General features: G+C 41.7%; 1 protein-coding gene across 1 annotated transcript in view; it reads right to left on the bottom strand.

Annotated features, from left to right (window-relative positions):
* Window positions 1-19,205, bottom strand: part of Mapre1 (microtubule associated protein RP/EB family member 1) — a 29,730-nt gene extending 10,525 nt beyond the window's left edge. The window contains exons 1-4 of the mRNA XM_046433532.1: window positions 19,082-19,205; window positions 12,520-12,643; window positions 4,377-4,522; window positions 2,534-2,741 (exon numbers count right to left, since the gene is read on the bottom strand). Of these exons, the coding sequence (XP_046289488.1) occupies window positions 2,534-2,741; window positions 4,377-4,522; window positions 12,520-12,640 (475 nt within the window). The 5' untranslated portion in view covers window positions 12,641-12,643; window positions 19,082-19,205. The remainder of the gene's footprint in view (window positions 1-2,533; window positions 2,742-4,376; window positions 4,523-12,519; window positions 12,644-19,081) is intronic.
* Between the last annotated feature and the right edge of the window lie 5,866 nt (window positions 19,206-25,071).

Below are 25,071 nucleotides of genomic sequence, written 5' to 3'. Positions count from 1 at the left end.
AAGAAGTCTGTAAGAATGGCAGAGCCTATTCTTACCATTATGACTTCAAACCTCTATCTCTGCCCACCTCCTAGAAGACACTCAGAAGGGTCAGAAGAGAAATGTTTCTCACTGATGAGAATTTACAGACTTCTCTGAGTATTTATAGCCAAACACAGACAATGTAATAATACATTAACCTGTCTACAAGCTAAAATAATCCAGAATGAGTTACCTCAATATCTTATTCGTGATTTTACTTATTCATTTAGCAATTATTCTATAACATTACACCAGGCCTAGAAATATCTAATCTTCCTGATACCCCACACAGGCTTTTGCCCACAGTAACGGGCATTTCCTCTGGATGGCTCTCTCTACAATGTTTATCCTGAAAACTAAATGTTTACTGCAAGTCTCCTCTCAATTGTCAGCAACACCTGAAATATGAAATACACAAGGTAACCTAAGCAGGTGCCCATTCTGTACAGCTGAAGAATAAAAGCATGCAGTATCTGGGGAAATTGGAAACCTCATATACTGCTGATGGTACTGTACATAGTTCAGCCATTTTAGAAAGCAGGCAGCTCTACAAAAAGTTAAGTATAGTTACCATATGGCCCAGGAATTCTGCTCCAAGATATATACTCTTGGATATAAACCCAAGAGAAATGAGAACATATCCACACAAAGAGCTATACATGAATCTTGACAGCAGCATTACTCACAACAGCCAAAAAGTAGAAACAACTCAAATGACCATCAGCTGACAAATAAATGAGGTACAATCATATAACAGAATATTATTCTACAATAAAAAAGAATGAAGTACTGATAAATGCTATAGCATAGATGAACCCTGAAAACATGCTAAATGAAAAAGCCCAGACATGGGCTGGGGGTATAGCTCAGCTGGTTGAGTGCTTGCCACACATGCACAAGGCCCTGGGTTCAATCCCCAGCACCACTGGGGGGGGAAAAAAAAAAAAAAGGCAAGACACAAAGACCACATATTCTATAGTTTCATTTACACAAAATGTCTAGAACAAGCAAAACAATAAACAGAAAGTAGATCAGGGGCTGCCTAGGGCTTAGGGGAAGGCAGAAGAGCTGGGAAATGAAAAGTGACTACTATTAGAAACACAGAATGTTTCTGTTTGGGGTGATAAATATCATCTACAATTGTCTGCTATAATGGTTACATGACTTTTTTTTTTTTTTTTTTTTGGTAGTACTGGAGATTGAACCCAAGGGAACTCTACGACTGTGATATAACCCCAGCCCTTTTTATTTTATTGTCAGACAGGGTTTCACTAAATAACCCAGGCTGAATTTGGAATTTACAATCCTCCTGGCTCAGCCTCCCAAGTAGCTGGATTACTGGCATTGTGTCACTGCACCCAGTCACAACTCTTCAAATGTACTTTAAAAAAAAAAAAAAAAATTTAAACATTTTAAACAAGTGAAATATATAGCATGTGAACTATATGTCAACTAAAGCTATTTTAAAAGTACTTAATCTATCCTCTCTACCGGATGATCAGACTCTCTCAAGATACTGTGGTATCTTAATATTCTTGTCATCTTCTGGAAAAGGAGGAATGAAGCACCTGTAAAACATATAACATACCCCAACAAATACATATAATCTGTGTATATACTACTGCAAAACATCTTGGGAAACCTATCAGCTAATACCATCTTCAGAAATCTCTTAAAAAGCCCCTCCCACTGCCTCCCAGACTATGTATCAGAGCAAGCTACAGCCACTCAGAGTTCAAGCCCTCAGGAGGCAGGGAAGTCAGGAGTAAGCACAAAACTATAGACTAGCCAGCAGGATGATGAAAACAGCCTACGACAACCCACAACCTAGAAGGCTCCTTTGGGTGCTAGAAATTCAGGAACTCAGACTGTAACATGCCTGGGAAGCTCTGTGAAATGCCTCAGTTTTCCCCACATAGATAAAACTCTCTTATGTGAGCTGAGGGTTTCTATTCCACACAACTGAAGAGCTTTCACATAATAACATAAAGCAATTTGTTCAGGTCTCAAAAACAGCCTCTGGCCAAGGACTAAACTTCCCATTTTATAGAGGAAGAAACTATGGGGAAGAAGTGAAGGGGCTCACACAGGGTTGCACAGAACAAACACAATTTGCCTCAAGGCAGAATCAATGCTCTTGTCACATGCCAGGGATTATGCTTTAGAAGATTCCCAAGCCTATGTTTACTTAAAAATTCTAATTGAGATCCAGGTGTGCACACCTATAATCCCTAGATAATCTTGGGAGACCAAGGTAAAGGGACTACAAATTTAAGACAAGTCTTGGCAACTTAGCAAGACCCTGTCTCAAAGTTTAAAAAAAAAAAAAAAAAGGGGGGTGGGGGTTCTGGGGATACAGCTCAGTGATAGAGCATCCTTGGGTTCAATGCCCAGTACTGCCAAAAAATAAATAAATAAATAAAATTTTTAAAAACCTGGTTCGATATCAAATGAATGAATATCTGGAATACTATTATTATTTGGAAATGATGTCTGGAGGTTGTTTGCTTACCTGCACTGCTCGAGCTGAGAGGTTTCTTCGGTTTATTCAGAGCTGGAGCAACAAGAGAGGGAGCAACCGCAGTTTCTTGACCTTGTCTGGCAGCTACAGGGTCATAGTCTTTTCCATCATAGTTTGCATCAAAAAACTTCTTGAACCACTGCACGAACTCAAAATTATCCTGAAATTTTCCTTTTACTAATTTATCCACAGGAATTATCTGCAAAGAAAAACCAAGACTGTTTAGCCCAAAGTGAAGCTTTTGCTACTCAATCTGTCCATGCCTCAAATCAGTACAAAGTTCTGCCAAAGGGAAGAAAAATAATATTTTAGAGCTGGGCCTGGTGGTACACACCTGTAATCCCAGCAACTCGGAGGGCTAAGGCAGGAGGATTCCAAGTTCAAGGCTACCCTCTGCACTTAGCGAAGCCCTAAAGCAACTTAGCAAGACCCTATCTCAAAATAAGATACAAAATACGCTGAGGATGTGACTCACTGGTTAAGCACCCTTGGGTTCAATCCTCAGTACCAAAACATAAAATTTTTTAGAGAACTTGATGCTAAGCCCCTGTAAGTTTACCAGCCAAGTTTTGTTCAGTTTGTTTTCAAAAGGGCTAGGGATGTGGGAACGTAGGATCAATCCCCAGCACCACCAAAAACACCCAATACAAACTCTCATACACACACACACACACACACCACACATTCTCACATACACACACGTATGAGTACATATATAATTCCATAAAAAATAGAAAAATTATTGTGTATAAGCTACAACTATTTAAATCATGCCTAGGAACTACATGATGCTCTTATAAATGCTTATTTTATATAATATACACAAATGAAAGAAATAATTATTAAGACTGATTTCAAAATAAATAAAAAACAGATATAGAGCTAGGGATGTGGCTAAAGCGGCAACGTGCTCGCCTGGCATGAGTGCAGCCCGGGTTCGATCCTCAGCACCACATACAAACAAAGATGTTGTGTCTGCTGAAACTAAAAACTAAATACTAAAAAATTCTCTCTCTCTTAAAAAAAAAAAAAAAAAGATATAAAGATATACCAGCAAGATACTTAGGGGGTATTATAAGTTTTACTGAACAAAAGTTATACTCCTAAAAATGGCTTTAAAAGATAAATCTGCTAACTCCTTAATTTTGCAATCTATTATATGCTTGAGCTAATGAAATCTGGTGGACCGTTTCTGGTACCATCAAATAACCTTGAGACAGCAGGGACTTCCCAGCACTCCCCAGGGATCCTCCTCAGCCTCTGCATAAAAAGGAAATATTTCTAGAATCTTCTCTATTGAAACTACTTATTCATATACAATGCTTTACAGAAGTAAATCCAGAGATTAAACTACTAGAGAATTTACAAAAACTTTTTTTTTTTTTAAATCATTATAAACAAATATATACGTTGGCCAGGCCCAGTGGTGCATGCCTGGAATCCCAGTTGCTGAAGAGGCTGAGGCAGGAGGATTGCACTAAGTAATTCATTGAGAGTCTGTTTCTAAATAAAATACAAAATAGGGCTGGGGATGTGGCTCAGTGGTCAAGTGCCCCCGGTACCCACCCCACCCCACCCCCAAAATATATATATATGTTGATGCTTCCAAATAGTTACTACATTCACAGATGATGAAGACAGAAGACGGCAATGTAGAGGTAGGACAGTACAGGGAAACTTCGCTCTCTATAAATTATGTTAAGTAGAGAAAAGATAGCTATATAAATTGGGAAAAGAAAAAGAAAACACCAAAAGTCATGGGCTACCGTAAGTATCTTTAGTAATAATCATTAGTTAAAAAAATAATCTAAACAAAGGAATAAAATTTACTTACTTTGTCAACTCCCATCCTCTTAAAACCTGCTTGTAGTATTTTGAAGTTCTGGATATATTCATGTTCTAGCTTAGCTTGGAATTTCACTTTCTTCAAGGCAACAGAGCCCGGGAATAGCATGTCCATAAACTGACAATAGGCAGCTCCTGAATGAACAACAAAACAAAAAGGCCATAAACACCACAAACGTGAACTTTTTCCCAAATACAACTTAACAAAAAGTTGTAAAGGGAACCTATAAATCCCAAAACTTCGCCTGAGTGGCAAACACCTATATAATCAAACAACCTGGGAGGCTGAGGCAAGTGGCTGAAGTAGGAGAACTGTGTTCACGGCCAGCCTCAGCAATTTAATGAGGCCCTAAACAACTTAGCAAGATCCTGTCTCAAAATAAAAAAATCAAAAAGGGCTGGGGTGGCTCAGTGGTTAAATGTCTCTGGATTCAATCCCAGGTACTCTCCCCCAAAAAACCTAAAACCTTCATTACTTCTTGAGTTCAAAGTCAATTTTTAAAAATCTATTAACAACACTGGTTTTACCTGATAAATTCCACAACACAGTTGCAATTTGGAAGCCTATTAACAAGAGGAAAAAGAATATCTATGAAATTTTAAATCTCCTATTTCTTATTAGAAATCATGATGACAGCAGGCACAGTGGTACACATCTGTAACTTCAGCAATTAAAGAGGCTGAGGCAGGAGAAGCCCAAGTTTGAAGCCAGCCTCAGCAACTTATGGAGACTCTGCCTCAAAATTAAAAATGAAAAGGTCTGGGGATGTACCTCAGTGGTTAAGCACCCCTGGGTTCAATCCTGAGCACCGAAGAAAAAGAAAGGTTGGAAAAAAAAATTTAAACTGATATCCGAAAACTGTGACTCAAAACTACAGAAGCCAGAGACCAACCCACATCCAAGTAACCTCAATTCTTTTCCGTATCACCAGAGGCCTTCACAGGACACAGTAGAGCTGAGTAAAGAAACAATTCCTAGCAGGGAACAGTGGTGCACCGTGTAACCTAGCTCCAACAGAGGCTGAAGTAGGAGGATTGCAAGTTCAAAGCCAGCCTCAGCAACTTAGCTGGCCCTCAGTAAGGCCTTGTCTCAAAATAAAACATAAAAATGGGCTGGTACACGCCTGTAATTCAGAAGGCTAATGCAGGAGGACTGCAAGTTCAAGGCCAGCCTCAGTAATCTAAGAGACCCTGTCTCAAAATAAAAAGAGCTGGGGATGGGCCAGGGTTGTGGCTCAGTGGTAGGGCGCTTACCTAGCATGCATGAGGCATTGGGTTTGATCCTGGCACCACATAAAAAAATAAACAAATAAAGATTAAAAACAAAACAAAAAAAAGAGCTGGGAATATATCTCTGTGGCAAAGCACCTCTGGGTTCAATCCCCAGTACCAAAAACAAGCAAAGAAAATAAAAAGGGTTGGGATGGAGCTCAGTGATTAAGCACCCCTGGGCTCAATTCCCAGTACCAAAAAAGAAAAAAAAAAAAAAAAATTAAAGGACAAAGTTTTATGTATAAAACTGATTATAACTGTATTCACCAGAGTAAAAACTGTTAAGTACCGTACTTCTCACAGTAAGATCAACTACATAACTTTTAGCATAAAATCCTAACAAAAATTTGTTCCCCATTATTGAGTACTGAACCCAGCTCTACCACGAAGTTACATCCCCAGCCCTTTTTATTTTGAGACCGTATCTCACTGATTTGCCCAGGTTGGTCTGGAACTTCCAATTCTCTTACCTCAGCATCCCTAGTAGCTGGGCCACAATTAACAAAAAGTTGTAAAGGGAACCTATAAATCCCAAAACTTTTCTCTTACCTCAGCATCCCCAGGCATGAGCCACAATATGTGGTACTCGCAGAATTTCATGCAAACATTCAAACTATGTTTGTTCACTTTGGGGGGGGGGGGAACCTCAAGATATAACATTTAATGAATACGCAAGACAGAAAAACATAACCATAAGGTATCTTTATATGTGTAAAAATATCTTAATACATATGCACACAAAAACCAAGAAAACAAAGTATTAAATGAAGCCATAGGAATTTGTTTTGTAGAGTAAAAATGGTCAATAATGACCATGAGGGATGATGTAGAATGCATTATAGTTTTTCAATATTTAGCTATGTACTACAGAGAATATTATTTTTATAATAAGAATACAAAAAAAGGTTAAATTTCTGCCAGGCGCAGTGGTGCACGGCTGTAATCCCAGCTTCTGAGGAGGCTGAGGCAGGAGGATCACGAGTTCAAAGCCAGCCTCTGTAATGGCCAGGCGCTAAGCAATTCAGTGAGACCCTATCTCTAATATACAAAAGAGGGCTGGGGATGTGGCTCAGTGGTTGAGTGCCCCTGAGTTCAATCCCCGGTACCAAAAAAAGGTTAAATTTGTTAAAGAAAAAAGCTCATCAATGCTTTTTACAGGAAGAGTTGAAAACTCCTGGTCTATGTCTCAACTATGTGTAAAAGGGGCCTTCCTTCCAGTCTCTGACTTAATGACAATGTGACCAAGACAAGGGCAAATGCTGACAACACAAGCGGACTAGAAGAAGATTTCACTTTGGTGCCTCTGGCCCATCAATCTGCAAAATAAGTACAGGCCCATATAATTGATGGCTCAAGGACTCACAGAGTGTAGGATATATCATGGCACTGACTGCCACAGCGCCATTTTAACAGGCCCTGTGCTACAAGCAGAAACCACAACACAAGAGCAGGATGTGCACCAGTGTCAAACGCTTGCTTATCTCAAGTGCACTGGCTCAACCTTTTCAGGTCAGGGGAGTTAAATGAAAGCTGCAGCCAATAGTCTGCACAAAAGAGATGCTCACCTATCAGAAGACCAAAGTTTAAGAACTCTCAACGCTTTAATATTAACATACAGGAAACACACATGACTATTAAATTGAAAGTGTTCAAGGCTTCATGGAGTAGGTGAAACTTGAGTCATCTTAAATGATGAATAAAATCTGGAAAGAGAGGGCTGTGAGGAGTCATTAATAAAAACATTAAAATTCAAGCTCAGGATATTTCAACATGGGAAAATACAATTTTGGTTTTAAAATAGGAAATAAAGTTGTACAACACATGTGTGCTTATACGTCAATTACAGCAATGGTTTTCCAAGGGCAATAGACTAGAAATAAACTAAATATCCATTCCATCAATAGAAGACTGACACAAAGAAATCACAATATCACATAGCCATAAAAGAAAATACAGTGGCTTCTGAGATAAAAAAAAAAAAAAAAAATCCAAAACCACTGTGCTATTTTTTTTTTTTTTTTTGCAGGGGAGGTGGGTGGGAGGGTACCAGGGATTGAACCCAGAGTCATTTAACCACTGAACTACATCCCCAGCCCTTTCTATTTTTTTTATATTGAGATAGGGTCTCACTAAGTTGCTTAGGGGTTTGTTAAATTGCTGAGGCTAGCTTTGAACTTGCAATCCTCCTGCCTCAGCCTCCTGAGCAGCTAGGATTAGAGGCATGTCCCACTGTGCCTAGCTTAGGACAGAGTAATTAAACACGCTATCAAAGGAGAGAACCCATACGCTCAGCATACAGGTAAACAGCCATTTTTGCTTATACAAACACATACAGTACATACATACATACATAAAATTTAAAAATAAAAAGGGCTACGAATGTAGCTCAGTAGTCAAGCACCCCTGGATTCATCCCTGGTACCCACCCACCCCCCCACCCCTCAAAAAAGAAAGGCTGCAGATTGATGCAGTGTAAGAGGAGGAGGTGGGTAGGGAAGTTAGAAGGAACCCAGTATCCTTTTAGGAAGCCACTGTAGCAGCAGTGAGCTAATGGGAAAGGGGGTAGATCTCAAAGATCGTTCAGAAGACAAAGAGAATTTGTAATTAGCTTCAAAAGATGTTACTTAAACACTAGGAGTAAAGTAGAATCATGTCCTTAAATGAATAGTACTTGGAAAAGGAAGCCACCTTGAGGAGAAAACAAAGCTAGGATTTAGGTAATAAGAGAGGTAGGAAAAAATATACCAGACAGCAATACCAGACCAGAAGGCAGCAGGGGAGGCCTGGTTAACGGCTTGGTCAGAGTAGAAGGCCAAGGCCATTAACAGGCAGCATAAATAAGACTGACAGCTGCCTTATATGAACTCAACAGCCATCAGGGCCACACAATAAACTGGAAGAAAAGGAAGCTTATATACCCCTCTTATTTTTTGCAGAACAAGAACTATGAAGGAGGCCAGGTAGGGAGGGAGAATACGGAGAGGAGAATGGAGAACATTTAGTGAGGTCCCTCTGTGTACAAAGCAACATGCAGGATCTTTGAGAAAAATGCATTACAGTCTGACATGGAATGGAATTGGGAGGACAGAGTTACGACTGGCAAAATGCAAACAGCAATCTCTTTCTGACAAAAGCAATTCCCCATCAAAATCATTCTCTGTGGTCAGATTTTTTCCTTGATCACTCTTTCCAAAATACTTGACAACTGGGTCTCCAAAGTAGGGAGTTGACAGAACAGTAAATCTGTTTTTTTCTTACATTCAAGGGAAAACTTCCTACTTTTTAAACTTGGAGAATTCTGGTCTACTTGATCATGTGTTTGTTAGTTATAAGACCAGGAAGGATGAGGCACCAGTAAGAACAGCTGAGGATCTCCCTTGGGTCTCAGAAAGCACGAAGAGTTGAGAAGTCTCCCCTTCCCTGATTCCAAACCCTGGTAGCAGGCCATCTTCAGGGCAGTGTTTACAGCTCATCCTGTTTCTCACACTAGAAGCAAGATCCAGTTTTCAAAACATCAACATGAAACAAAATGCACCATACTCTAAGAGAGATCCTACATGGCTTTCAAGAGGAAGACTATTTATGAATGAGTAACCTTATTTACAAAACACAGAAGTACCCTGCACTTACCATTTTCTAACAGGGAAAAGTACTTTATCTCAGATAAGAAAAGTGGCAGGCATCATGTAAAATTGAAACACCTCACATATTCTACAGTGAAACAATGTCATTGTAATTAATTACATGAAATTTAAATCTGTCTAATTCTCTTCCAAATGCTTCTTTAAGACATAACATGTAGCTGGGCGCTGGGGCTCATGCCTACATCCCAGCAGCTCAGAAGACTGAGGCAGGAGGATCACAAATTCAAGCCAGCCTTGGCAACTCAGCAAGACCCTGTCTCAAAAAAGGCAGAGAATGTGGCTCAGTGGTTAAGCACTCATAGGTTCAATCCCTAATACCAAAAAAAAAAAAAAAGACATAATATGTAAGGCAGTAGAAAGCATGTGGGTTGGATAGTCAGAAACATATAGATTGAAAACAAGGATCTGGAATGCACAAGCTATGCCTCATGGGCAATCTTCCCACCTATAAATGAAGATGTGCCCTCTCAGAGATCTGCACTCATCTCCAGGGTGTGACACAGAATCAATACCTAAGAGCTATTATTACAGGGGACTCTCAATAACAACCAAACAGGTGGGCCGGGCCAGGCCAGGTACTACTGTCCAAGTTTGCAAATAAGGAACTAGAACATAACAGAACTTGTCCAAAGTCACATGGCTCAAGGTAGACTGGAGCATCTTTACATGCCCAGGCCTGTAAATGACATCTCCCTGGCTGAAGGACCTGTGGCTAGACTGGCACATTTCAATTTATCTACACATGAAAAAAGAATGCATTTTCCAATTAACTAAGTGAGATATACTTTGCAAGGTATTTATAGAAAGAAGTCAATTTTAGGGAGAAACTGCTAGTAAAAAAAAGGTGTCTCTAATGAGAACAAGGATGACCTCATCTCCACATCAGTCACAGATCATGAGGCAAACAAGTGTTTTAAAAGTCTCAAACAAATGGGGGCATGAATACTCTGGAAACAACAAAAAATAGGAGAAAAGCAACACAAATCTAAGGCTAAAAACTGTTGTCTACAACTAGCAAAGTAATTAATGTTTAACAAACATAATTCTTGGGAACCACTTCACTGGTAACCTCCCTCTGACCGTAAGATAGAGATTAGGGGCTGGGGTTGTGGCTCAGTGAAAGAGCGCTCGCCCAGCACATGCGAGGCCCTGGGTTCGATCCTCAGCACCACATAAAAATAAATGAACAAAGATATGGTGTCCAACTGAAAAATAAATATTAAAAAAAAGAGAGAGAGATTAAACCTCACAGGGGAAATTAGCAAATGAAACTAAGACCAAGAGTAGGTCCTGGGAGTGGTACGATGCAGAGGAAATACAGAAAATGAACTTGGGAGGAAAACAAAAATCAGAAACAGCAGTAATTTTAAACAATCCAAATGGCACCTGTTAATAAAGAGAAAGTTCAAAGAGCAACTAGGGTGTAGGGGTTGAAGAATATAGGTTCTTGATTTAGACAAAGGTTCAGATCCCAATTCTGTTCTTAGCTGTACAAAGCTGGTCTTGTTACTTCTCTAAACCATCTTTTTCATCTGAAAACAGAGAGCAACCATACCTACCTCATCAAAGTACAGTGAGAAATAAATGGAAAGGTTTCAAAAGCATTTAAATTACCCTGGCATACAAGTGTTCAAGTAAATGATTACTGTTCTTATTACTAGGAGAGACAGAGGGTTTCTGATTATCTATCCCACAATTTTTTTTTTTGGGGGGGGGAGTGGTGCTAGAGATAAACCCAGGACCTTATTTATGCTAGGCAAGTGCTCTACCACTAAGCTACATGCCCACCCCCAAGGCACGAATTTAAGTACTAGTAGGACACATATCCCATCCTTTTTCTGGCATATTTCTGATATCATCTCCTATTGGTGGAAAATCCAATTTTAATAAGCCTGACATGTTCTTTACTATGTTAGAACTCAGAAATAGTCAGCAGAACTCTCAAGAAATGAGAGAGAAGTCCATAAAGGAGCTGGACATGGTGATGCATGCCTATAATCCCAGTGGCTTGGTCAGCTGAGGCAGGAGGATCACAAGTTCAAGACTAGCCTGGGCAACTTAGCAAGCTCTCGTCTCAAAACAAAAAGGGCTGGAGATATAGCTCAATGATAGGAGTGCTTGCCTAGCATGCACAAAGCTCTGGGTTCCATCTCCAGTACCAACAAAAAAAAGTATACAGCCGTTCAAAGTAGTATTTCTAAATTAATGATACTGGAGAATATGCACAATATAATATTAAATTTGCAAAAACTTGGGATACACACATACACAAATTATACACAGAAATGTGACAGAAAGGATCCAACTAGTGGCTTTCCTGGAAAATGGAATTTTAGGTATTTTTTATTTGGTTACTAGTTTTCTAAATGTTATACAGTTAGCACATACAGAAACGGACCACATTTTTATTCTTGCTTTAAAATCATTACCTCTCTACCAAATTGCAGTTCTATTAAAACTGGCTAAAGGAACTGGTGGTAAAGCCCAGTGGTAGAGCAGTTGCCTAACACATATGAAGAACTGGGTTCAATAAAATCAAGTTTTGTGGGCTGGGGATGTGGCTCAAGAGGTAGCGCGATCGCCTGGCATGCGTGCGGCCCAGGTTCGATCTTCAGCACCACATACAAAGATGTTGTGTCCGCCGAAAACTAAGAAATAAATATTAAAAAATTAAAAAAAAAAAAAATCAAGTTTTGTGTCCATCTACAACTTAAAAAAAAAAAAAAAAGGCTCAAATGGCATTTGCCTGACTTTGGTCATGTGTTTTCCATAAGTAATAAATGCCAGTAATAAACTAATAAAACTAGAAGACTGGGGGTGTAGTTCAGTGGTAGAGCACTTACTCAGTATGTATGAGTAAGGCCCAGGATTCAATCTCCAGCACCACAAAAAAAAAAAACAAAAAAAAACCTACAACAGTACTACAATTAATGTCCTCAAACAAAACATTTGAAATCTGGATGTTCAAGAGTATAGACAGAAGTTGAGGCAGAGCTCCAGGTCACAGAATGCAGTCTCTGCAGCAGAAGAGGGTAGACATGCAGACTAGAAGCATAGCCTATTTAAGCATAGCTCCTTTTAGAAGAGGAAGCAGGGTAGGCCTGACAGGAAGGAATGGCAGCTTCTCTGTGTGGCTCTGTAGGCAGATACAGGCCTGAGTGCACCCAAAGAACCTAAAGGCATTCCTAGAAAAATGATCTAGTGAATTTCTCTTACCTGAGCACAATTGTTCAATCTTTGTCAGATTCAACTGCAGAGACTCATTGATCCAGGCCAGCATGTCATGTCGACTTAGGTTATCACTGGTGACTGACGTCGAGTATACGTTCACTGCCATCTTCTACAACATGCATAGAAAAGAGAAGGACTCATATTATGGTAGGCATACAAGTGAAGGAAAGCCTTTCCTAGTCACCCAGCATCAACCTGAGAAAATACCCAATTTGTAAGCCTCAACTTCTTCCCCAAGGTGCCAAACCAGAGACACTAGTGTTCCAGTCATAAGCCTGGGCTTCCATGTATATAAATGACTTTAGAAGCCAAGCAAGGTAGCACATAACCTGTAATCTCAACTCAGGAGGCTGAGGCAGGAGGATCACAAGTTCAAGGTCAGCCTCAGCAATTGAATGCGATTCTCAGCAACCAAGCAAGATGATATCTTAAAATAAAAATAAAAAGGACTGAGGGCTGAGCAGAGTGGCACACACCTGTATTCCCAGTAGCTTGGGAGGCTAAGGCAGGAGGATCAGAGCCAACCACAGCCAAAGTGAGGCATTAAGCAACTTAGTAAGACCCTGTCTCTAAATACAATACAAAATAGGGCTGGGGATGTGGTTCAGTGGTCAAGTGACCCTGAATTCAATCCTATTAATGCCCCCTCCCAAAAACAAAAGACAGGGGATGTTGCTCTGAAGCACCTGGGTTTAATCCCTGGTGAACAAACAAAAATGGCCTGAAATAAACTTTCCAACACCAGTCAGCCTAAAATTTAGATCCCATCTTAAGGAGACTGATATAAAATTTTAACTATAAAAGGCACTAAATAAAGGGAAAGGGCTTTACGGAGGGAGGCTGGTGCACAAACAAGAACTCTTACATTGGGCTTGGATTGTGGCTCAGTGATAGAGCGCTCGCCTAGCATGTGTGAGGCCCTGGGTTCGATCCTGAGCACCATGTAAAAATAAAATAAAGATATTGTGTCCAACTACAACTAAAAAATAAATATTTACCAAAAAAAGAGAACTCTATATTTAGAAGACATCAGTCCCAGTGTAGTTCAGAGAGGGCATCCTAATCTTAGCATGTATGAGGTCCTGGGATTAATCCCTAGCACCATGAACACACACACTCATCAGTCCAAGTATTTTATTAAGACATCAAAATGCTTACAGTTTTCTTTCATTACTTCTTTTTACCATTTTCAATACTTACCAAATTGTCTTTAAAGACTATATCTACTTTCATAATTTTCAATAACCTAGATACTATAAAGGTATGTCAAATGACAATCTTACAAGTGAAGAGTCCTTGATACTAATTCTCTGCTGACAACCCTCTGCAAGATCCACTTCATTCTCATTTTCTTTCTTTCTTTCTTTCTTTCTTTATTTATTTATTTTTATTGACTTTATTTTTTTAAATACACGACTGCAGAAATGCATTACAATTCTTATTATACATATAGAGCACAATTTTTAATATCTTTGTATGTAAAGTATGTTCTCGCCAATTCATGTCTTTATACGCGTACTTTGTGTTTTTTTTGTTTGTTTGTTTTTTGTTTTTTTTCACTTTCCTCATTTTATAAGTGAAGAAAGGGAGGCCCTGGGGATTGGCAGCCAAGCATGCCCAGACCCATCAGCCACACTCTCAGAAAACATTGCCCTCACCTTTCTGCCAGGTTTTCAAATTCAAAACATAAACATAAAGCAACAAATCTCATTGAATTTAATTATAACTATTTTATTTTTTTAGACAGAGTCTTGCTACATTGCCCAGGCTGGCCCTGAATTCCTGGGCTCAAGTGATCCTCCCGCCTCAGCCTCCCAAGTAGCAGGGACTTATAGGCACATACCACCACACTGAGGTAATAAATCTCACTTGAAACACAAATGGCTGGGGATCTAGCTTAGTGGTAGAGAACTTGCCTAGCATGTATGAGACCCTGGGTCCAATCCCTAGCACTGCGAAATCAAAAAACAAAACAAATAAAACACTAATAAATGTGGATACCATCGTCGAGGAGTCCCATTTGAATCACCCATCACCCACTCAACAAATTATTTTCTTGAAGCCAGGCATAGTGGTGCACACCTGTAATCCCAGTGACTGGGAAAGCCGAGGCAGGAGAATCTTAAGATTCCAGGCCAACCTCAGCAACTTAGTCAGACCCTAAGCAACTGTCTCAAAATAAAAAATAAAAAAGGGCTGGGGATATGGTTCAATGATTAAACAACCCTGTATTCAATCCCCAGTACCAAAAATAAATATTTTGCTGATCTCTACCACAGGCTGGGCACTATCCTAGGAACCTGAAAACAGACATGCAAGAGGGACAATGTGCCTGTCTGTAGGAGGTGACATTCGAGTACTGGGAAGTCTGACAATGACCCAACACAAAAAATCTCATTTTACACCAAACACTTGGCCAAAGTGGGTTGTGGAATATGGATGGGGAAGCCTCTCTGAAGTGACAGCAGAGCTTAAGAATCAGAAGGAAGCAACCACATCTGGAAGAATGATGCTACAGCCTAATGAACAAGAGGGAAAACAGGAACACAAATGGGAAAAGAAGTCAAGAGGCCAGATCATGTTAGGGCTCTTCAACCCCAGTAAGGAATACGGACTTTATTCTGTTACATGAATCCACTGTTGAGTTTTAAGTAGGGCAAAGTCTCATCTCATTAAAGTCTGAAAAAGATCACCTTAACTGCTGCTAGAGGAGAAGGCAGGGAGGTATGACTCAAGCAATATGAGATAAAGGAAGCAGAGAGGGAAGACTCATGCAGTATAAGAATAAGGACAGGCTACTCAGATCTAAATGAAACCCCTGGGCAGTCACCATGAGAATACCCCGTAACACAGATTTTATAGTGACCCTGACACTAATAGTTTTCCTCATTTCGTTAGACATCAACATTGCCAATGGTGCAAGAGGGGTGGGATTCACAGCAATCTGGAACTATCATCAAATTCAGCCTTTTGCTCTCTTGTGGCACCTCGTTCCCTCACCTAGAGTACGAGTTGGACTTCCCACATCCACCTTCTTCAGTAATCTACCTTGTAAGCCACATTCTCACACAGAATGTGAGAGCAAGAATAGTCAGGGATCCACCCATCCAATCTCCTTATGCAGGGGTGAATGGGGTCTAGAGAGTTAAATGACTTACCAGGTCTGTGCCCTCAGAGATCCCAACTGTACTTGACACAAAGCCTTGCACACAGTGAGGGCTACTAAAAGCTACCTGCTGTCAGGATGTACAGGGCAATGACAAAGAGAAAAAAGTATCTACATAAACTTTTTTTCAGAAAGCAATCCATCAACACTCTCACATTCCCGAAATCAGCTGATAAAAACATGTTATGCAAGAGAGCCAAACAATTTAGTTCCTGACTCCATTGGAAATTAATCCCTGTTTTTCCAGAACACTTCATTCAAACCTCTATGACTGCTGTAATCATCACATTAGATTGGCAGTATTTCTTCATTTCTGAACCATTCCTAGGTCAGGCAAGGATCAGAAAGCAATCCACTCCATGCACAGAGCCAATGATTTCAAACCAGGAGAACCTGGGTTTTAATGTGAGGCCATCTCTCATTAGTTGTGTGATCTTGTGCAAGTTACTGAAACTCAAGGTACATCAATTATCTTGTAACTTAAAACAACCTATTTGAAAAGGAGATTTATTTATTTTGGCTTGGGAATGTGATTCAGTGATAAAGTACTTCCCAAGCATGCAGGGAGAAATTTAAATGAGATAAGAAATAAAATACTCTCCACTGTATTAAACAAAAGAGGAATTCAACAAACATGACCCAAGGCTGCCACCCTGTTTCACACATTATCTTCAGTACTAAAAACAGTACCTGAGACCCATTACCACCATCCCTCATGGAGATCCACTGTCAAGTCTTCAAATTACTCTGTCTCAATCTGTTCTTACACAGCAGCCAGAAAGAATTTCCTGAATCACAAATCAGATAGTGTCTCCTGTTTTAAATCCCTGAGCAAATCAATGGAATGTATATTATGTGCAAAATGCTAATATCAAATACCAAAGAGAAACATCCAAACAAAAAAACATGGTCCCAGGCTGAGCACTTGCAGTCTATCTTGATGACATTCATGTGTACACTGGGTATTGTGCATTGCTACCATAAAATTTAAGCTGCTGATAAAGCCACGTGTCTCCTGACCACACCTCAGCTGAGAAAAGGTTAATGGCCTTTCATCATCATATAATTTTAAACTCTTTCATTAGCAGTAGATTAATAGCTAGTCCCATGTGCTCCACAAACTCTTCAGACACTAAATACACAGGATTAGGCACCCTGTGGATGTGCAATAAACATTCACTGACTTGAGCAATTAAGCAGCTCTTCCAGGCAGTCAAAATAGCCTAGTTCTCAGACCGATAGCTCCCTCTAGCTCTTCCTCATTAAAAATTCCATTGCCTGGCCCTGGGGTTATAGCTCAGAGGTAAGAGTGCTTGCCTAGCACATGTGAGGCACTGGGTGCGATCCTCAGCACCACATAAAAAAAATAAAGGCATTGTGTCCATCTATAACTAAGAAAATAAAATTAAGTTAAAATTAAAAAAAAAAAGAATCCCATTGTCTGCCCTCAATGGAAGACCCAAGACTACCCACAAACCTTACCTTCCCAGAACTCTTCAATCCAAGTTTTGATCACCATGAAAAAGCCCCCCTGTCTAACCAGCTAGCACAGCACGCTCTCTCGCTCTCTCTCCCCCTCTCTTTCTTCCTTCAGCAGCTCTCTTAGCAGGTTCTATCACTTGTTCTAATTCTATGCTAGCTGAAGAGCACCCAGTTACTCTCAAGGCACAACCCTGTGTCCTATAGAAAAAGCGGGAGGGAGGTGCCAAAAAGAGTTATGTGACCCTGGATAAAACACTTTCCCCACCAGTGGTGACTCAGAGGCTGAAGCAGAAGGATCATAAGCTAGAGGCCAGCCTCAACAACTTAGCAAGACTCCATTTCTAGATCAAAAATAAAAAGGACTAGCTAATTAAAAAAAATTAAAAATAAAAATGATGTAGTTCATTGATACAACCTGAGGTTCAATCCCTAGCACCAAACTAAATAAATCCAAGAAAAAAAAAAAAACTTTACAAATGGTTCATCTGTAAAATGGGTAAAACACTCTTTTACACAGAGTGGTGGTGAGAATTAAATGAGAATCTAGCTGAAAACACTGAACTGAAAAGCGCACCGGTGCCAAGTTTCCCTTGTGTCAGAAACTGCTATGCACACTCTGACACACCACAACCAAAGGCCCATCTAAACAAAATGGGCTTTCTAGTTCAGAAATTCAAGGAAAGTGTGAAATAAAGGTTAAGAGCCTGGATTCTGGAGCCACAGGTGCGGGTTTAGTCATTTGCCAAGCAGCATAGGCAAGTCTCTTCACTACTCAGAGTCTCAGACTCATTTGTAAAATGAAGGTGGCTGGGGACATAGTTCAGTGATAAAGCTCTTGCCTAGCATGCATGAAGCCCTGGATTCACCCAGCATCAAAATCAATGAATAAGCTCTCTAAAAGACAGTGTGAATATAAATGAAATAATGCCACATCAAACATTGAACACAATGCCTGGCACACAGCAAGTGCCAATTAATAAAGATCCATCTTTATTACTATTCTCCCGTCGTCCCATCAAAGAGGTGGAGGCCAGGTCTGGCAATAACTTCCCTCAGTGGGCTTCAGGACCCTCCTCCCCAAAATAGAGCAGAGGTCAGTTTCTGCCCTGTAGCACCCCAGGGCAGCTAAGAAATGGCCACCTGGAAATACACTGTGATATCATCCTACATTGTCCTCCTAGTAATTACAGAAATTATCTTGTCAATGTATTCATTTTCTTTTCCTAGCTCTCTCCTCACGAGGCAGACTCCTGGAGAGCATGTCTTTGCCTGCCTACTCCCGGGTGTGTAGCACGATGCCCAGCACCTAGTGGGCCACTCGACAAATATCCCTTGAAGGAAGGAGTACAAGGAGCTGGCTTACTTTTTGCCAAGCACCATGCAAAGCCCTTTCTGTACGTTGTATTACTGTGCACGTTTTACAGATGAGGAAGCTGAAACCCAGACATTACAGCACCTGCCCAGGGTCGCCGAGCAAGGAATCGAGGCCACGTCTGAACCCCCACAACGAGCCCACCCAAGAGGCAATACCGCCTAGCACTCTGCGGGTTCCAAGAGCGCCCGGCAGGCCCACCTCCCTCACACACCCACTCCGGGTCCACGGCCCAGGGACCTCGGATCGCCACCGCGCGAGTTCCACACCTCGGCGGCGACCCAGAAGCCCCCACGCCGAGGAGGAGCAGCCCCCACTTCCAGCCCGAGGCCCCGCCCCCAGCAGAGCACAGCGCGCGCCCCTCAACCCAGGCCGCGCGCTCCGGGTCACGGCCCCGCCCTTCCCCCACCCGGCCTGAACCGCACTGCCGTGTGGAGCGGCCTCCCTCAAGGCCTGCTTGTGCCTGCCTGCCGTGGCTCACCCGGCCACCCCCATGGCCGCCGCCCTATTCCCGCTAGCCGCCTCACCGGCTCTCGGCGGAACCGCGTCCACTGCCCGCGCCCGGCTCCGGTTCCGTCTTCGTCTCGTTCAAACCGCCCGACCCCGCCCGCCCGCGCGATGACCTCACACGCACCCACCGCCCGTGACGCTCCGACGTAAGGGCTCGTCACGCCAGCCGGCTCCTTTTATAGAGAGGGACTCGGCCGCGCGCCGGGGGCGGAGCTCAGCCCTTGATCGACAGCTGTTAAGGTCCAGGAGGCGGGGCGCCGATTGCAGCTACGGAGCACGTGGTCTGCTGCAGCCAATGAAGTCCCGCCTCAGGCAAGGTGTGACTGCCTAGAAGGCGGGGTCGAGTTACATGTTCTCTATTATCCAAAAGAAAATGGGTTTTATAATGAAGTTTTACAAAAATGGATTATTGAGAAGATACTTGGTACGTGCCTTAGAGAAAATCTTGAAATTCACCTCAGAGACATGTGTGTGGCCGCCCTGTTTGTAATGTCTCTGAAATATCTGGTTTATTTTCTTCCTAACAGTACTTGAAGTTATTCTTCTTACTTGTCTTTTCCTTTATTATGTGTCTTTCCATAAAATCCACAGACGCAAACCTCCTATTTTTGTTCCAGCCGTGTCCAATACCTGTACCTGGATTCTCATTAAAACTTTACTGAAAGAATCACACCACTTTACCAGAGAGGAAACTGAGGGTCAGAGAGGCCAATTGACTTCCCAGAATCACAGAGCTTGATCCAGACTTCGGACTGGTTTCTTTGTCTAGATATAATTTTATTCGTTAATTCAACAAGTATTTACTTTTTCCTAAGAAGGTCCTAGGGATTTGATGGTGAGCTCCGTAAACATCAAAAGTAGTCTCTAACCTCTTAAAGTTTCTAGTATGGAATAGAAGGCAAAGAGGACACAATGACAGAAATCCCTATTTAATTTCAAATCATACAGTGCTAGGCAGGAGGAGTATACGGCAGGGGTGATGGCACTTGTGTTACGTGGAGTAGAGTCCTAAAGGTGCCTTCTGGGACAAGTCTCACCCCTTAGTTGCTGAAGCCTAGCAAGTGTTCAGAGAAGAATGGGGAGCTGGGGTGGGAGCTGTTTATCAACCCGCCTGGGAACATTTTTGATATTCCAACCTCCAGTACATACTGGTAGTCTCTGTGGCATGTGCTACTCCAAGAGCATATCACAAAACTTGACATCACTCCCACAGTGTGGGATGACTTCCCTGAGAGGACACTCATCTTGAAAGATGAGGAGTTAGTCTAGCAGAAGAGTTGGGAAAGGAGAGGGCAAGCAAGAGGCAATAGCAGTTGAAGGTGGAGGAAAACACCTGTAATCCCAGCTACTTAGGAAGCTAAGGCAGAAAGATTCCAAATTCAAGGTCAGCTTTGGCAATTTGGTGATACACTGTCTTAAAATAAAAAAGGGTTGTGGAGGTAACTCAATGGTAGAGCACTTGCCTAGCATGTGCAAAGCCCTGGATTCAATCCCTAGCACTGAAAAAAAAAGAAAAGGAAAAAAAAAGTGTATAAAGTTCTTGGACCACTTTCAGCACACAGTATGTGCTTACTAAATGTCAGTGATGCTGGGCATGGTGGCACTCACCTATAATCCCAACAACATGGGAGACTGAGGCAGGATGATTGCAAATTCAAGGCCAATTTCTGCAACTTAGCCAGACTCTCAGCAACATAGTGAGACCGAAACATCAAAAGCAATCTCTAACCTGTTAAAGTTTCTAGTATGGAATAGGAGGCAAAGAGGCACAATGACAGAAATCGCTATTTAATTTCAAATCAGACAGTGCTAGGCAGGAGGAGTATATGGATCAAAATAAAGTAAAAAGGACTGAGGATGTAGCTCAGTGGTAAAGCATCCCTGGGTTCAATCCCCAGCACCAAAAAAATAATAAAAAATAAATGTTACAATGTCTGATCCTTTAACTTAACGTTAATTATCAAGATATATCAATTGGGTTGGGGGCATGCTCAGTGGTAGAACGCATGCCTAATACTCATATGAGGCCTGGATTCAATCACCATTATCTCTCTCTCTCACACACACACACACACACACAAAATGATGTCAATTAATTGGTGTCAGCATTACCTACAGGCCATTTTGTTTAGGGAATGAGGACTTTAGTATGGAAGATGAGGTCAGTAGAGAAAGTCAAGAAGCACATCTAGGGCCAGACCTGCTTCTAAACACATAGTGAATCACAGGAGGTTTCTGAACAAGATCCTCTAAAATAAAACTCACTCACCCTCCCAGACAGTTCCCAAAGAGATGACAGAGAAGATGACAGAGAAGCCCTACTCAGAGTCCACATCTCCAGCCTTTTTTATTTTTATTTTGAGGCAGGCTTAGGCTAAATTATCCAGGCTGACCTCAAACTTGCAATCTTCCTGCCTCAGTTTCCAAAATCCCTGGGATTACAGGCATGTATCACCACATCAGATGATAATATGCACCTTTAAGCAACTGTTTTAATTATTTTTATGTGATGCTGAGGATTGAACCCAGTGCCTCACATGTGCTAGGCAAGCATACTACCACTGAGTTAACAACCGAAGCTCTTCTGTTTTAAAGTGTGAAATAACCTCATGATCACCAATAGAAATTGTGAGTCTCCTCAGCAAAAACAAAACACCTTGTCTTCAAGTCCTGAGTTTTAGAAGTGTATGACAATTTCATTGAACTAAAAAATGGAGGTAGGGGAATCTCTTCTTTATATAATTAAAAAACTGTGTTGAGGAACTGGGCACAAGAGGGCATACAACTCAGGAGATTGAAGCAGGAGGATTATAAACTTGAGGCCAGCCACAGCAACTTAGCATGACCCTCAGCAACTTAGACCCCATCTCAAAGTAAAAATTAAAAAATGGGATGTAGCTGGGAACAACGGCATGTCTATAATCCCAGCACTTCAGGAGGTTGAGACAGTAGGAACGCGAGTTCAAAGCCAGCCTCGGCAACAGCAAGAGGCTAAGCAACTCAGTGAGACCCTGTCTCTAAATAAAATACAAAATAGGGCTGGGGATGTGGCTCAGTGGTCGAGGGCCCCTGAGTTCAATCCCTGGTACTAAAATAAAAGAGTAGGATGTAGCTCAGTGGTAAAGTGTCTCTGGGTTCAATCTCTAGTACCACACAAAAGAAAGAAAGAAAAGAACTTGTACTGAGGGTTTCATAAGCTAGTGGAACAGATGACTACAAAAATAGGAAATTATAATAATAATTATAATAATAATCCATGTGCTGACATGGATTCTTCCATCCGAATTCAGGGAAAGAGGACTCCAATTAGGGAAGAGCTCTTCTCCTGCCTAGAACAGGGGTAAGGAAGGTTTCTCAGAAGAGAAGGCTGTTCCAAGCAGAGATATATGAAGACTCAAAATGAACAGTTGTCAACACTAGTAAAGCCAACCTGTTTTCTTTCTGCAATGCTGTCAGTTCAGGATAAGCCAAAGCTCAGAAAATAGAGACAGGCTCCAAGACCTGAAGCCCCAGGCTTAATGCACTGTGACTTATGTATGTCACAACTAAAAATCTAAAAGAAGGTGACCATTCTGAGATCGCCCACCCTCCAATTCTCAAATGTGTTCTCCTTGCCCTTTATAACAAAATCTCTTGTCCTTCTACTCAAAAAACAAAAACTAAAAACTAAATGCAAGCATGTGACTCTAGAATGGGTACTAGACCTAACAAAAATATATGTAGAGCTAGGCCCAGTGATAAATGCCAGCAATTCAGCAAGCTAAAGCAGGAGGATCATGTGTTCGAGGCCAGTCTTGGCAATTTACTGAGGCCCTAAGCATATAGTGAGGCCTTGTCTCAAAGTCTCAAAATTAAAAATAAAAAGGGCCAGGAGGTGGCTCAGTGGTAAAGCACTCCTGGGTTCAATCCCCAGTATAAAAAAGAATGTATGTTTTTCTTTCTCTATGAAGATATTTTTGGAAAAAAAAAAATAACAAAAGGTATAATTGGAACCATTGGCAAAACCTACATAAAGCTTGTAATCTATATAAATAAATGGATGATTGTTCATTCCCCCACCCACCCCGCTGCAGTGCTGGATATTGAACTCAGATATGCTCTCTGGTGGAGCTACACCCCCCAACCCTTTTTCATTTAAGACAAGGGCTCACTGAGTTTCCCAGACTGGCCTTGAACTTGGGATCCTCCTGCCTTGGTCCCACCACACCCCGCTGAATGTTCATTTTCCGTTTGTGATAAATGTACTATAGTTACATAAGAGAATGTTCTAGTTTTAGAAGATACACACTAACAGATTTAAAGGGACAGAGAGACCATGTCTGCTTCTTTCACTTTGGCTCAGGAAAAAAAAAATTAATATAAAGGATGACAAAGAAAATGGGGCCAAATGTTCATATCTGAATGGCTGTCACGGAATTCTTTGTACTAGTTCTGCACCTTTTCTCTAAGTCTAGTCTAAAATTATTTTATAAGTTTTTAAAAACCAATAACTTTTAATCAGGAAGAAGGAAGGAAAGGTAAGAAAGAAGCTAAGGAGCAAGAAAGAAGGAAAGGAAGCAGGGAAGACAGCAGCTTCTCCCCCAGGCTGGAAAACAAACGCAAATGAGGTGAGATCCGCAAAGTAGGCTTTACCTGCGTGGAGGTGCACACCTGTAATCCCATTGGCTCAGGAGGCTGAGGAAGATTCAAAGCCAGCCTCAGCAGTTTAGCTAAAATTATTCAATGAGACCCTATCTGTAAATAAAATGTTTTTAAAAGGGCTGGGGATGTGGCTCCTATAATCATGGTAATCAGGCCTCACCTCAGGCTGCTAGAATTCCCTAATAATAAAAAGCAGTTCTCATTTGTGCTTCCCAAACGTTGAATTACTAGATTCCACGTATCAGCCCTGGGAAGGGCTGCTTTACAGCTGGGTAAAACAGGGCACAGAGGAGTACAGCCCAGGTCTCCAGCCAGTTGCTGGGTGAAGGCAGAACAGGAACTCTGTCTGGCTCCATGGAGGAAAACAAGGACCAAGTACAGCCCTGGAGCAGAGACTTGTCTATCCAGTACTGAACCCCAACACCACCATCATGAGATGGCAATGTCACAGACCCTGGACACAAACCCACAAAACTGCTTCAAAAATTTCCTACATGGGATGCAAACTGAGCTCTTTACATTATGTTCTCCCATTGCCACAGGCCAGAATCACTGGGATCCAACCATGGACCCATCTTGAGGAAACACAGGACAGTTTCTGATGCCTCCCCCAGCCTGCTGCACAAACAGATCAACATACCCCAGGACCCCTCACCTGGAGGGCTAGTCCACCTCTTCTCTTGGGATTCCAAGGCCGGGGCTGTTTGTTTTGCTTCATCCTGTCCTGGCATTTAGAGCAGCACTGTACACAAGATGACTTAATTGGGCAGGCAGGGCCCCTGGGGTCTCTTACACCTCACGGGGAGGAGGCCAGGCCCAGCCGCTTGCTAATTACCAGTTGTCTCACCATGGCAACTCACACCTGGGCTGTTGTAGCCAGTGGCAACTTTCTAATAACACATTTGGTTCCCCATCATTCCACTCCCCAAGCTTAGTCACTTAACCAACTGTGGGCAAGACCCTTTGGAAGCATGGTGGACCAAGGCGTGTAACCATAGAGAAGGGCATGATTGTAACCCAGGTAGAAAAAGTATCAGAGTCTGTTTGGTGCACAACAGATTAACTGGTGGCCAAGAGGGTCCCATTCACATCTCACTCCTTCCCTTTCTGCATTCACTTGTTGACAAGGAGACGTTTAACCTCAGAGATGTTTGTCTGGGGTCCATGATGGGCTCTGGCTTAATGGCAGACACACATACAATAAATCCTCAAGGAATAGTCTGGGATGTCAGTTCACAGAGAACCAACCACACTCTATCCCAACCAGGACGGGTGGAGAAGGACAACTTGGCAAGTTTGGAAGAAGTGCCAAGGAAACCACAAGGAGAATCAACCCTGGGGTTTCTTGGTGGATATCAGATTCCCA

The sequence above is a fragment of the Marmota monax genome, unplaced genomic scaffold, assembly GCF_021218885.2.
Source record: "Marmota monax isolate L192 unplaced genomic scaffold, Marmota_monax_Labrador192_F-V1.1 WCK01_AAM20220418_F8-fsc00014, whole genome shotgun sequence".
Taxonomy (NCBI): Eukaryota; Metazoa; Chordata; class Mammalia; order Rodentia; family Sciuridae; genus Marmota; species Marmota monax.
This window is presented reverse-complemented; position numbering and strand designations above follow the sequence as displayed.